This window comes from Aulonocara stuartgranti, assembly GCF_965226115.1.
Source record: "Aulonocara stuartgranti genome assembly, chromosome: 10".
In the NCBI taxonomy this organism is placed as follows: Eukaryota; Metazoa; Chordata; class Actinopteri; order Cichliformes; family Cichlidae; genus Aulonocara; species Aulonocara stuartgranti.
The window spans coordinates 9,784,673-9,798,946 of record NC_138946.1 but is presented as its reverse complement, the minus strand read 5'-3'; the positions used below and the strand labels follow the sequence as shown (position 1 = coordinate 9,798,946).

Sequence of the window (14,274 nt, the reverse complement as noted above, 5' to 3'; positions counted from 1 at the left end):
CAGGACAGTCTGGGCAATAAGTTACAACTTTTTCCATTATTTTCCATTTATTTCTTACAATTTATGCCCAAAGAGTCATGGTGACAGATTTCCTTCATTGCAGCATTTTTTTATGCTTTTGAAATTGCACTTATTTTTCTAATACTAAAATATGTCATGGATTAAGTGTGTAGTTAAAACTTATTTATATCAAGAAAAAGGAGTTTCACTGGTCCGATCCACTAAAGTGGGCTGTAAGTGTGGGATAAAAAGCCAAACATACCAACCTGAATCAAAAAGGTTTTTAGTATTCCTCGAATTCACTTCTGTAGGCAAACGTGCAAAGATTTATGCTGATATGTAATCCAATGCCAAAATTGCGCATATACAGTATTTTTGTCAGTCTTTGCCAAATATTACACACAAGCAAAATACTGTGGATCAATTCAAACTTACAATCTATCTGCGTTCTGAAACATTCTTGGAATGAGCCTTTTATTTTTCAGAACAGATGTGGACATCAGTTGTTTTTTAAAAAATATTTGCATCAATATTGAACATCAACACATCAAAGCAGCAACCTACAAGTCCATTGCGCAGTACAACTTAAAAGGCAATAAATTAGTGACTCGAATCTTAAATATAGCTTTAAATGTTTGTGGGACATTACAATGTTAGCCCACGAGGCTTTTCGCTGATCGTCCTTCTGCAGAAGAGCTTCTTCCTGAAATCATTTGAACATTCCAAGATTTTCCTGCTAGAAATCTGTCAGATATATTTCTTTCTTTGAGAGATGCATTCAAACTTAGAAAAACAGTAGATTATTTGTAGAAAAGTAACATTCCCTAAAAATGTTCTTTTAGGCAGCTCAGGCCATGCAATTTAATTACAGATATGTGGGCGTGTTGTTAGTCACCTCCTTAAAACCAGCTTATTTTTCGGACATTTTTACAGAAATTGTAGCTTATGATGCAAAACAGATCTGTTTTAGCAGCATTTAGTGTTCTTGCTGTGTTGGACACAGCAATTGGACTTCATACTGGATTTTTTTTTGGGGGGGGGGGGAATTTATACCCAATTCAGGCATTATTATTTAAATTATTTTGTCTTTGGGAATTATGCTTTTTGGGCCACAGTTTTTGGGGGGTTTTGTGGGTGTTGGTGCACTACCTTGAGTGGCAACTAGGACAAATGCACAACAAGTCTGAGTAGTGGCAGCGTACGGCGCTTTCGTGGCTGACACATGGCAAAAGATGTACTGTTACTGTAAAGGCCTCTATAAAGAAAAATGTCGTGTGTTTTGCCAGTTTTTCAAGTATTTCACTTAAAAATGCAGCGGGTAGAAAACTAGAAAAGACAAACCAAGATTGTGCCAGAATCTACAACCTTCATCCTGAAGCATGAGCTTAGTTTGGTCTCCACACAGGATTCAAACCCTACTCTTCTGGGTAAAAATTCTTCTGCAAAACCCAATAAGCTACCACATATGAATTCTTACTCAGGCTTTTTCTTTTTTTTAAACTTAACTGATTGATTTCTTTTAAAGCCTAAAATCAGAGCGTAGAGGAGTTGCATGAGTCTAGCGCCCTCTTGAAAGGTTATTATGGGTCATGTTGCCTACCCCGGCTTTAATTAAGAGCAGGAACACAAGTAGTTTTCTGACACACTTCATCCTAGCTGGCTTCTCCATCTGTGTAGCCTTGACTGAACATGAGCAGGACTGACAGATGTGTTTCCACAACAATGTTAAATACAGTTGGAGGTAAACAAAATCAGCATTTGCAAACAAACAACTCCCCCTCCCAAAACACAGCAACCGCTAAAACACACAGCATCAATCGAGTTCTCTTTCAGTCTGGCTTCAGTGAGGATCCCACACCCTTACCACTGCAGGCTGTTGTCCAACCACAGTGTTGCTTCTGATTGTTTAACACTGTGAACTTGGGGAGGCTTATCGCCCTGTGGGCTGCAGGAAAGTCACAAGTTGATATGGTGATAAATATGAATAACTTGGTGAAAAAAGTGGGCGTGGTGGTCTTTAAGTCCCTCACCACCCAGCAGTTGAGGATCCTCTTCCCCAAAGTCTTGCAGCTCTCAGTTCATTATGGCACAAAAGAAAAAAAGAAACATATCCAACAAAGTATAAAGAGTTTTGTTTGATTTTCCTTTTTGTGATTTGGTACCACATTCATAGATGAGTTACAGCTTTCCAGCATTTCCAGGTTTGACTCCAGCTGAGGGAATGCAAACACTTCCTGTCCTGCTCCTCAGCATCAGTTGTTGTGACAACAGGAGTAGAAATAAGAGTCCTTCTTCTGGCCTAAGTCGACGCCCGTTTCCTCTGCTATGAAACAAAAGTGATAGGACTTTAAATTAGTTTGAGATCATTTCCAGGAGATAAACACATTGCATATTGCTTTTACATTTTGATAGTTTGTATAGATTAGAGAAAGTCCTGCCAAACCTAAGGAAACCTGTTTCACCCATTTCCCATTTAAGTTAATTAGCTGAAAGCTCTAACTTTATATTCACATCTAAAAGACTGGTACTGGTCTTTTTTCCCCAAAATTTTAGCAACAAAGATAATAGATATATTTCTCCAAAGTCTAAACTTTTCTACAAGGTCCCGCGTCTACTATATTATAGGTCAGTAATTTGTAACTTACTCCATTTTATGATGGTGTTCCTCAGGGATCATTTCTGGGACCACTGATATTTTCTAAGTATGAATGGCTACTTCATATCACTTGTGTCACAGTTAATTTCTGCTTTTTTATTTTGGATTAATACTATTTAAAAGCCCAAAATGTGATCCCTCATGCACCATCCCATCTGAGCACTAATACTGTAGTGTCTAAATCTCAGCTATACATTTACCAAACAGAAATTCTTGGACCCAAAAAAAAAGAAAAAAAAGAAAGAACAATTGGTCTCAGCATTGTTTATTTATTACATATTCTGAAAGGATTTTTATTAATTTCTGTGCAAAAAAGTTTTGTTTTTTTTAAATCCATGAATTTTGTTTGTGAAATGTTATAACTTGGTTTCTTATTTTTTTTATTTTAAAAAGTATTTGTTTTAATACTACTAGAAAAAAATCTTTAGATATAAAGTATGTTGACTTGTATTCCATATAACTATATGCTAGTTTAACATCATAATATAGATGAACTATTGATTTTGATGGAGTAACAACAAATTGCAATAAAGTAAATTAAATATAAAGTCATTAAATAAAAGTCAAGGGCTTTTATTTGTAATCCTTTGTTACTTCCATGCTTTTCTTTAATTCAAACACGTTTGTGGATGTGTAACATTTTTAATATTTTCTGCACAGATGCTAAACCTTTAACTTTAAAAAATTAGATTTTCCTGAAAGTTCTGCAGTAAATTCTGCTACGGATAACATAACTTCAAACAAATTTCCATTACCCTTGCCACATGAATTGATATAAAGATAACAAAAACAATCTGTGTACATGAACGACACGCTTACCTGTCATATACTGGAAAGCAGTGCTGTTGTAATCCTCTGCAACTTTCTGGAATAACTCATCTGGAAAGCAGAGGAAGAATGAGGCCTGTCAGTTTCCATCAGTTCGTATCTGTCATGGCCAACAAAAACAAGCCAACTCACATTCCTAAAACCTGGTGTACAGCACGCAATAGCTTCTTTTAGTGTAAGCAGGCTGATAAGGGATGCTCCAAAACCTGCATCCAGCGAGAGAATGCTAAAAGCCACAAAGGAGACAACGCTCTTGTTCTAATTAGACTTTAATCATCAGATTCAGCCATGGCCTCACACTAGAATACTGGCAATAATCTACCAATTAATTAATCCATTCATTAAGCTTCTTAGATTAAATATTTTCTCTTGTCAGGAAGTAAATTAAATATGTCTGGCTGTGATTAGCGGAAAATTATGGTAACACTCTTTGATCACACTCGCATAAAAAAAGAGAAACACTCTTAAGTGCACAAAATTTATCAGTACATATTAAAACTATGTGCTAATAAGTAACTTAAAAATAACATTTGTCCAGTTCATGTCAGCTGTTTTGTTTGAAGAAGGGTGTGAAAATATGCAGAGATTCTCTTGGGTAAACAAAAATAAAAGGTGGACTTGGGTGAATCAGTAACCTACTTTTTATGCCATTTTGGTGGATTTTGTCATGTCAGTTTGTCCCTGTTTGATTCTGGCTACACACACCAATTCGAAAACCTCATGATGCACTACTCAGATCTTAAGCGGTCACCCTGTGTAACCTTCCTTCTGCCTCCTGTTTTTGTGAAGAAATGTGTCTAAGTTTGACCCCTGTGTTGCATTTTTACAGACAGAAAAGCTGCCAAAGAGCAACAGTTTTGATACTCTTGAAATGTTTCCAATCAAAAACTGAAAGGCTTTCATTTGCACATACAACACTGCTAAGAATACATTTAATCCAAAACTGAGTGGGTATCTGCAGCAGCTTCAAGCGTCTTTTATGAGGAGCCAACTTGTATCTGCCATGCTGTGTTCTGACCATCCTCTGATCATCCTGCATGTTAACGAAAACATACCCATATTTTTAATGCTACAGCTCACTTCCTCACTCATCAAAACCACGAATGAATGAATGAGGCTGCGGTCAGAGCCAACAACCTGTGTTACATGAAGTCTTCCGGTGACTCGAGGTCGAACTCACCTACATTATTCCCCGTTTTACTGGAGGTCTCAAAGTGCTGTGCACCAATCTCTGTGAATATTAACCAGAACATTCAGGTTAAACATCAGTCAGTCTGAAGGACAAACTTATGTAAGTGAAGAGAAATTGTGTTTGTGTTGCAACTCGGGCTGATCACACAGAGAAAGCAGACAGAAGTTAGAGATTTCTTAACATCCTTTTAACAACATCCAGAGTGTTCACAAGCTCTTCAGTATACAGTCTTTCCCCCAGTTTCAAACATGACAGCGCACGTGGAAAATCCTGTTTCTAAGGTTAAATGATCAACTTTGTCAACACATCTGACTGGTCTCTTAAAGCTGTCTCGGATACAATTTTCAAGAAAAAGACAAGAAAATATCAGAAACATTCAAGGAATCAACTATAAATCATTTTTCCACAGCTGAAGAGCATTTATAGAGTTCAAACACATATTTACAGTATATAAAGTAAGGAAAATGACTCATGTACTAAACACTCAGGGTATTTTTAAGTGACACTGTGGATACAACTGAAACTGTCTGTGATCGTCTATAAATTTGTTCACATATAAAAGACAAAGTTGACTAGCTTTATATCAATAAACAACCAAACTAGGTTTTTTTATTCTTCCATGTTTTATGTATTTATGTTTACATTTTAGAAAATTATGAATGCCTCAACTTTAGGAATTTGAAAATTTCGAAAATCAGAAATCAGTAACCTGAAAGAAACCACAAGACTATTGCTCAACTGTTTTCATAAGTAATGCATACTGTTAAGCATACTGATGTTAATTCACTTCTGACCAGGCCACCGTCTCAGAAAGAAAACATGTTACAGCGTAATCTTTCTGCATGTCTACACTCCACTGGGCTCACCTTCAGCAAAGTCCTGAGCGTCGTGGTAGTCGATTTTGCGAAGACTCCGGTCTTCCTGGATCAGGTCGCTCTTGGTGCCACACAGGTAGATCTTACAGTGCTGCAGTGCACAACACACCAGAATAAAACACAATGTCCATTACTGACATGATGGAAATGTCAGAAATCCAATGTGGGACTTCAGCTTCAAGTAAACCTCGCTGACAGCAGACTGTGCGGCCACAGATAGTAATAACACATACATTTATCTGGATCAATAAAACAATCAAATAAAATAAAAACAATCTTCCATAAGGTTGTGGACTGAACTCTTATATTTTTTTTACTACAAACTGAACCATCTGATCACATCCATCAAGCTGAGTCTTATTTGATTAGATATTGCCTGCTTTAAATATATGGTACTTTCAGCTGTGTAAAGGACTGAAATAGAGTTCAGAATGAGACAGTGTTTTTTCAGTGCTTCATTATCCTAACAGATGCATATAAACTGACTGCTTTACAAAATGGAGGCCGGATTACCTCAGAGGCAATTACACTGAAACCCCAATTTAGCAACCAACACAGCCAACTAGCAGAGTTACACCATCATAATATAATTTTATTGTATAAATCGGCTATTGTATAAACGCAATTTGCTAACTTTACTTATGGTGTAAAACTGAATGCCCCCAAAACCCTTTTGAGCTTCCATATTAAGATGACTGTTGGGCGTGTGAAGAAAAAAAAAAAAAAAAAAAAAAAAAAAAAAATCACATATCAAATGACGTGCAATCATTTCAATGAAAGAAACCATCTTACCTCCTCGTAGTTTTGCAGCTCTTTGACCCAGAAGCGAGCTCGCTGGAAGCTGCTGCTGTCAGTCAGATCTGAAAGCCAAAAATATACAGCAGACTTTTCAGTATTCAACATCCTTGTCTAGACACACACACTAGGGCTGCCACGATTAGTCGACTAGTCACGATTACGTCGACTATCAAAATCGTCGACGACTGATTTAATAGTCGACGCGTCGTTTGAAGCTTTGTAAGATCACAAAAGACGCAGGAATAAGTGGCAGGATTTAAGAGTGTAATAACGGACTGAAACAGAAGATGGCAGCATTGCATGTACAAGGATGTCAGCTACCGTTAAACCCCGAAGAAGAAGAAGAAGAAGAAGAAGCAGCTGTGTCCCAGAATTCATAGCGCGGCCCAGCGCAGTTTCCAACAATGGCGGCAGCTAGTTAGTTTTAATGTTACTCTTATTATTCTTTCTGGGTCACAAAATAAACGTTTAACATATTTTCAGGCGAGAATGTAGCTGTGTAAACCTCAAATATCTGCTCAGTTTATCAGGACACCACATATTTTCAAAAGCGCTCCGACGTTTTCAGAGACGTCTGTTACCCACTAGCTCGTTAGCGAGCCGGGGGCGAGGCTCACTAGAGCCGTGAGAACACCGGACTCCCCGCAAATCGTTTTCAAACCCACCGCTGTCTTTCGCTACTCAGGTTGAATATATATGAGTCACTTAGATAACTTAAAATGTTATTGTTTGGCTTTTTTTTTTAGTATTTTATTTGTTCCTGAGTAAATCAGTTTGTCTGAGATTAAAGTTATAGTTTTTACACAGCTGAATAAACGTCAAGCAGACAGCTGATTATCAGAAGTGTGAGATGCTCCAGAATATACTCCAGTGTCCTGTTATATTTTAGATAGCAAGGAGTTTATTAAACTCCACCGAAACAATCTGAAAACTTCATTAAAATTTAATAAACTATCATCTTGTCTTTATTTTTAGTTAGCACAGACCTTAAACACTTAAAGCTGTAAGCTAATGATAGTTATATAAGAGCAGATGCTGCTGGTGCAATAAGCTGTAGTTTTACGTCTAATGGATGATGATCTGATTAGTCGACTAATCGCAAAAATAATCGGTGACTAGTCGACTATCAAAATAATCGTTTGTGGCAGCCCTAACACACACACACACACACACACACACACACACACACACACACCAATCCATACAGAGCAGGCACCCCATATTCGTCACACATTAAAACTAACAGCCAATCTGTCCATTATTTGTTTGATAATATAATTGATTAAATATGCTGAAAGATTAGGCTATAAGGTGAAATACAATCCAACTTAAGAAGGAGGAAGTTAAAGAAGAAAGATGTTAAACTAAACATCACAGCAGTGTGACTAATCTGCTGGGAAATGACTATCCACCGACTATTTTTACAAAGTTCCCCAATGTGGAAAAAAGACACAGATCTGAAAGCAGTTCAGGACTGGACAGTGGCTCTTTGGTTAGAGGCCAACACCACACCAACTAGTTTGCTTCTTAACACTTAAGCCAGGATTCCTTGATGCCGATTCTAGGAAATGGGGTAATACACTGAAAGAAAAAAAAAACTGATAATGCATTACTGCCGTTTAAAAGGATTGAGAAATATTGTATCCCTAAACTCAATTTCTTTTGCCATTGACAGATTTGATATTATAGATTGCAAAGCACAACCGTACATATCTTCTATCAGAAAGCTGTGGTTTCAAATGCCTAAAATGATAGCCGTTGTTGCCACCTGTGGTTTTTCCAAGACCTTAGATAGATGGAAATGGGACCTTTCTGTCACAATAAATGATACTGAATAGGAAGATATACAGAGATTACAGACTGGAATTGAAAACCGGTGCTGCTTGAGAACCGGTTTCAAATTTTCCACAGCACTGTCATATGTGCACAGTTGAAACAGCCCAAAGCATTGGTAGCTGTAATCTTGTAATCTGTAACATGATTATTTAAAGTCGGATTAAAATGCCCACAACATGCTGAAACATTTTTCTACACAACAGCTCAAACCGGACATCACAACACCAGTTTGATTTACACGTCACCTGCTGAAATCATCACCAGGTCGAGTCAGTGTACCTGCCTTTGAAGGATTCTCCTGACTGTTTTACAGAGTGCAGTGATGGGCAGGACGTCTCATTTATGAAATGGAAACTGCTGCCTCGAGTGAGCTGTGGTAGCACCGAGCAGAACTGGTACTGAAGCCGACCCACACTTTCGTTTTGACCCTCATAACTTCAGAATTTATAATAATAATAATAATAATAATAATAATAATAATGGATTGGATTTATATAGCGCTTTTCAAGGCACCCAAAGCGCTTTACAATGCCACTATTCATTCACTCTCACATTCACACACTGGTGGAGGCAGCTACGGTTGTAGCCACAGCTGCCCTGGGGCAGACTGACAGAAGCGAGGCTGCCATATCGCGCCATCGACCCCTCTGGCCAACACCAGTAGGCGGTAGGGTAAAGTGTCTTGCCGAAGGACACAACGACCAGGACAGAGAGCCCGGGGATCGAACCGGCGACCTTCCGGTTACAGATGCGCTTCCCAACCCCCTGAGCTACAGTCGCCCAAATGAGGGTGGGAAAACAAAATCTGAAACTAAGAAAAGAAACGCAGGCCAAGCTGACTTGTCACAGTTCTTGTGGTCCCCTTGTAACACATTAACAGTCACGACTCACCTATTAAAAGAACGTATCATGAAATTCAACCTGGCTGTGACTGAAAGTGAGTGAACACCATCATCTTTATAAACCAGATATGCGCGTCATAATTATCAGCAACACTGTGCTAATTTGCACACCGGCCAACCTGACATTCTTGATACTGATACTCAAAGCTGCTTAACAAACGCGATTTTGTTGCAACACTGAAGTGGTTGTAAAATTGCTCTTAAATGTGTTTTTCAGCCCTAAACAAATTATTGTGCTAACTCATGTATTTAGGCTAAGTTTAAGTTACAAGGCACCAAAAACAGTGGAAAAACAAGGATAATTAAGAAGCACCAACTTTCAACACACACAACAAATATCAGCTGATTTTGACAGGAGGTCAGGGTGAGTATCCAGTGAAGTTATTAACGTAGGAATATCTCCTCTTCACTGTAAAAGTATAGATTTACCATAGCAGACGATGGCGGCTCGAGCTCCTCTGTAGTAGATTCTGCTCATGGCTTCGTAACGCTCTGATCCAGCTGTGTCCTGAGTGGGAAACACAAGAGAAGAGATGAACTAACTGGAACTGGAACCTAAACAGTGATGAAATGATCAGGAGAGAAGCCTTAACTTTTTGTTTAAAGCTATCATAAACAGCTCAAATGCTTTATCTTTATGCCGCAACAGGCTGTGGTTCCAAAATTTTACAGGTCAAATTAATATTATGTATTTTTTTTTACCTCTATTCTTATTACCATTTATATGAGATATGATAAAAACTACTTTCATTAATAACTATTTGCATCCACCCACACACACGCCATCATTTTTACATAGTTTCCACATTCACACAGGGAAACCATTTGTTTAGCTTCGGACTTTTAATCCTTTAGCAGGTTGAGTCAGGACAGCTATGCAGAGAGTTCTTCTAACTGGCACTAACATCGACTAATTTAAATTAAAGTTAAGATACATTAATACTGGGTACATGCTGATGACATTAATCTATTCTGAAAGGAAAATTCAGAATCATCAACCTTCAGTTAGGTAGTAATTTAAGTATGATTATACCGGTATTAAAGATATAAAGAGGCTGTTGTTTTGGTTATTTCCTAAAACAGAAACCAGGTAGTCAGTTAAAAGCTAGGTCTTTGGAAATGTGATCAACACAAACAACACAAAGGCCTGTAGGGACAAAAGCACAACATGGGGTGGAGACCAGTCAGCTTGGCTGATGGTGCACAAAAAGGAAAATTCTGGACCGTTTATTGGAATACATATGGTACATAAAGTTTTATTGTGTTGAGGAAGTTTTGGTTGTGACATAGCAAAGCTTAGCAATATTAGTTCTCTTGGTTCCAATAACTTTGAAGCTGTGACACCATGAGTGCAGTGGGTAGTTGGGTTTGGAAAAAATAGACAGAGTTACTGTTAGTATGAACCTTTTAACAGCATAAAGTAGCAACTTCAGCAGGACAAATGACATCGGACTGGCTTTGCTCTTACTCATGGCTATTTTCCGGTCTTCAAACAGAGGAAATTTTGAAAAAAGGAAAAAAAAAAAAGGGAAATATACAAAATTCCTTTTTGGGTTTATGAATCTTCCATCAGCTCATTGAACTGCAAGAAAGGGATCAAATGTGAAACGACTGACTATCACAAAGCACGTGCATTTTAGGCAGCCTCTAACTCACCCATATTCCAAGAGTAATCACTTTCTCTCCCACCTGGATTGGCTTGGCAACAAAAGCAGCACCGATGGTCTGTCAGAAAGAGAGAAGCAGTGGGGTTAGACACTGCAAACATATGATATGACTGCTTTCAGCCATGTTAGATTGATATTTGTCAGATGATATGTGGATTTCGTTTTTTCTTAAAGCTTTTCTCATTTCTCTAATTTGTGCCTCCTCGAAATGTACGCAGGTTTTGACACAGAAATCAATCTCATTGCGTCATACTGAAAGACTTCGTGTCTCCTAAAATCCATCTGGAGGACAGAGGAAAGGAAGAGAGATGGCTTGATGGAGGAGCTTTAAGTAAAGATCCACAGGTGTTTTCTACATGAGTGTTGTAGGAAATGTAAGCAATATCTAGATTTTCCAGAAAATCCTAAATATGCACTTTGAATACCATTAAAAGCTATTTTTATCATTTTGACGTTAATTGTTTTTTGTTTCCATTTGTAGATTTTAAACATGATGTGTGTTTACTTACGTCTTCTATTTTAGTGTTTGTGTTTTTGGAGACTTGGAAGGCTAACAGGTTTGCCTAAACCAGAAAGCATTTTGGGTTAACTCCTGCGGCTTTAAAGAGGCTAATGACTTGTATAAAACGGGTGTGACACCTAGCTGGAATAAACGAACCATGGTGGGAAAAATACTTGATTATTTGAGATGATTAATTGGATCATCAAACTTTCTGCACCTCACAGTATTGTCACATGGTGCAATTAGAAGTGGTCCAAGATATAAAACAAGTGCCATTAATCCTGTTGGGTCTAAGAAAACAATTTATGATGCAGTCATATTTAATTGGAATCACTTTAAAATAAGGCTCATAGGTGAAGATGGCTCACTTTGTTAAAAGCCTGTTGCATTGCCCACACCTAAACTCGAGGAATCGAGAATAAATAAACTGTTAAGTGAGAACGAGGGAGGTCAACACTGTGAGGATAAAACCAATACTTTCACACTCTCACATGGAGAAAGTCATCAACAGAGCAGCTTCCTTTACAAGATAGAATTGAGGATGTCTGCCTCATAGGCCTACAGCTGCAGAAATGAGTGAGCCTTAAATCCTTAGGTGGGGCCTCCTGGTTGTTCCAGACCTACATCTGAAGGTGCCTACTTTGGAATTACCTACCTGAGGAGATTAGGCTTGCAGAGTGGGTAACCACCTCTTAGAACTCTCTTTTACTTGATGTCTTACCTTATACTTTTGCCTTCTAGGCTCCCTTTATTCTTTTCTTATACATGTATAAGTTTACATTTTTTGTCCAACTTTAATGTTTAGATCTGCCATTGATTGGTCTGTGTTTGTCTGTTTGTCAAAGCCCTTTGCAAAGGTGGTATATATAGAATGTTTACTATACTGTTATTATTTATGGAAAATGCAGCATTAGCTTGCAGAAATGTACTAAAACATTACTGCAACCCTACTTCCTGTCAGAGCTTTGACGCATTGAAACAATCACAGACTTGATCTTCTGTTACCACAGCCTCCCTTGGGCTAAAGTTAAAACTGAAGCCCTTCATGGAGGCAGCAGACCAACATGGAAAATTGAAGTGGAGCAGCTGACACTCACATTCTGGTACGGGCCCACCAAGAAGCGATGGTGAACATATCTCTCCACCAGACTAGTCTTCCCCACGCTCTCTTTTCCTAGCATCACCACTTTGACGTCCACACGCATTGCGGTCATAACGACGGCGTCTGGAAAAGCCAGAGAAGAGACCACGGCACAGCAAACAAGGGAGAGCAGAGGGGAGTTGATTTATAAGGCAGCTGAAAAGAGAAAATACACGAGTTAGAGACTGAACTTTATAAATCATGCACTGGAAACAATGAGAAATTACCAACTTAAATCCTCACCCGTTCTGTAAGAGTCTGTTAACACCATAGTTACTTCACAGGGAATCTCACAATCATTTTTTTACGATTTGAATCTCTGGATGCATTTCTTTTCTTATTTTTTCAAAGATGAAAGTGAAACAAAACTGCAGCAGTAAGACCCAACCCTCAAAAACCTACATAAAAGTGGTAAAGAAAAAGGTACAATTGTAGCCTTAATTTCTAGTTTAATCTGACTAACAACATAAAACACGAATTATTTCCTTTAAATTTATAGCTACTACTGCATAACTGCTGCACTTGTCATTGAAAATAACCACTAATTATCATAACGTAGATTAAATATTTATACACTATGTACTTTACTATATTATTTTAAGATAACCTGAATTTAAAAGGAAAGTCTTACTAGGTGTGTTTCTATTTCTGAGATATAGAGTTAGCTTTAATTAGAGTTTTACTAAAGTCTCTTTCTTTTATTTTCTCTTAATAAAAAAAAAAAGCAAAGGTGTGGTTTTACTACCTTGCATGAAGCTAGAAATGATCCAGCTAGCTTACTTGCTCAAACACGGCCGAGCATTATCTTTACAGGGTTTCAGGGCTCCCGAGTTGGGCTAGGCTACATATAAAAACATCAAAACTCACCGGGTAGCTAGCTTGACTCAACAAATCTCTCGTAGCATCAGATCTCCTCCCAGCAGGAACCAAAACCAAGGCTGAGCCCCGTCTATCAAATCCGCTTTAAAGTGGACACAGCAGCCGTCGGCTCGCTCTTCATCTCTGCTCCCAGCCTCGCAGAGCCGGGTGGTGTTAGTACTGGTAGCGCTGGCGGTTAGCTCGGTTAACGTTATTATTGTTGCGCAATGAGTGAAATTATAAACAAGCCTTCAGTCAGCTGAGCGTGTTACCGGGACACACGGGAGCCAACTGGTCATGGTTTCTGGTTATCAGGAATCCAGTCCTCTGAAAACAGGTTCAGGTTACTGCCGCTGGGGCAGACACGAAGCTAAGTATCGTCTCTGTGAGGAAAAAAATCGCCAGCTGAGCTTTGTTTGGGTGGGTGGGAACCAAATACCGGAGAGAGGCGGTTTCCAAGAGGAAGTGGACCGAGTTCTATGACACAATCGACGGATGTTGAGAGCCACAAATGACCCTACCACAACCACAGCTTTTTACTGTTATTATTTAATTCAGTCTGCCTGTGTGCACCTTAATCTCATCAGAAAATCACCCAGAAGTTTAAAAAAAGAGACTTAAATCTAGAAGAATACAAGATTACAAGTTGCACACATAATAATAATATGTATTGATTTAGCATATTATACAATTAATTATGGATATATTTATCTCAAGCATTAATTATTGAATGAGACCACCAGGCACAAGAAAATGATCCACTTTTTTAAACTTTATTTTATAAAAACATTTTTATTCAAAAGTAACAGAGAGTCACAAAAAGACATAAAACAACCAAAAACACTTTCACACCGAGTCCAAAGAAGCGCTTTTCTGTCATTTTGCGTCTCTGTGTTTGTTTTATGTGTGTTGCTTTGTTTCATTTGTTTGTGTTTGACTTATAATAACATAACTTTGTTGTGGTGGTCATTTTTATCTCTTTTAATAGGAATATGTAGCCATTATGTAGTTGTGCTGGG

General features: G+C 38.2%; 1 protein-coding gene across 2 annotated transcripts; it reads right to left on the bottom strand.

Moving 5' to 3' along the window:
- Positions 1-267: 267 nt before the first annotated feature.
- rab24 (RAB24, member RAS oncogene family) lies at positions 268-13,721 on the bottom strand. Of its 2 annotated transcripts, none has more exons than XM_082549083.1 (9): positions 13,265-13,721; positions 12,354-12,553; positions 10,744-10,812; positions 9,517-9,595; positions 6,344-6,411; positions 5,543-5,642; positions 4,665-4,715; positions 3,476-3,535; positions 268-2,320 (listed from the first exon to the last, which is right to left on the bottom strand). In XM_082549083.1, the coding sequence occupies exons 2-9, from the start codon at positions 12,468-12,470 to the stop codon at positions 2,253-2,255; spliced, it is 612 nt and encodes a 203-aa protein (XP_082405209.1). In that variant the 5' UTR covers positions 12,471-12,553; positions 13,265-13,721; the 3' UTR covers positions 268-2,252. The 2 variants fall into 2 exon arrangements, with proteins under 2 accessions (XP_082405209.1, XP_082405208.1); XM_082549082.1 differs by having other exon boundaries at positions 268-2,323; positions 13,265-13,718.
- Between the last annotated feature and the right edge of the window lie 553 nt (positions 13,722-14,274).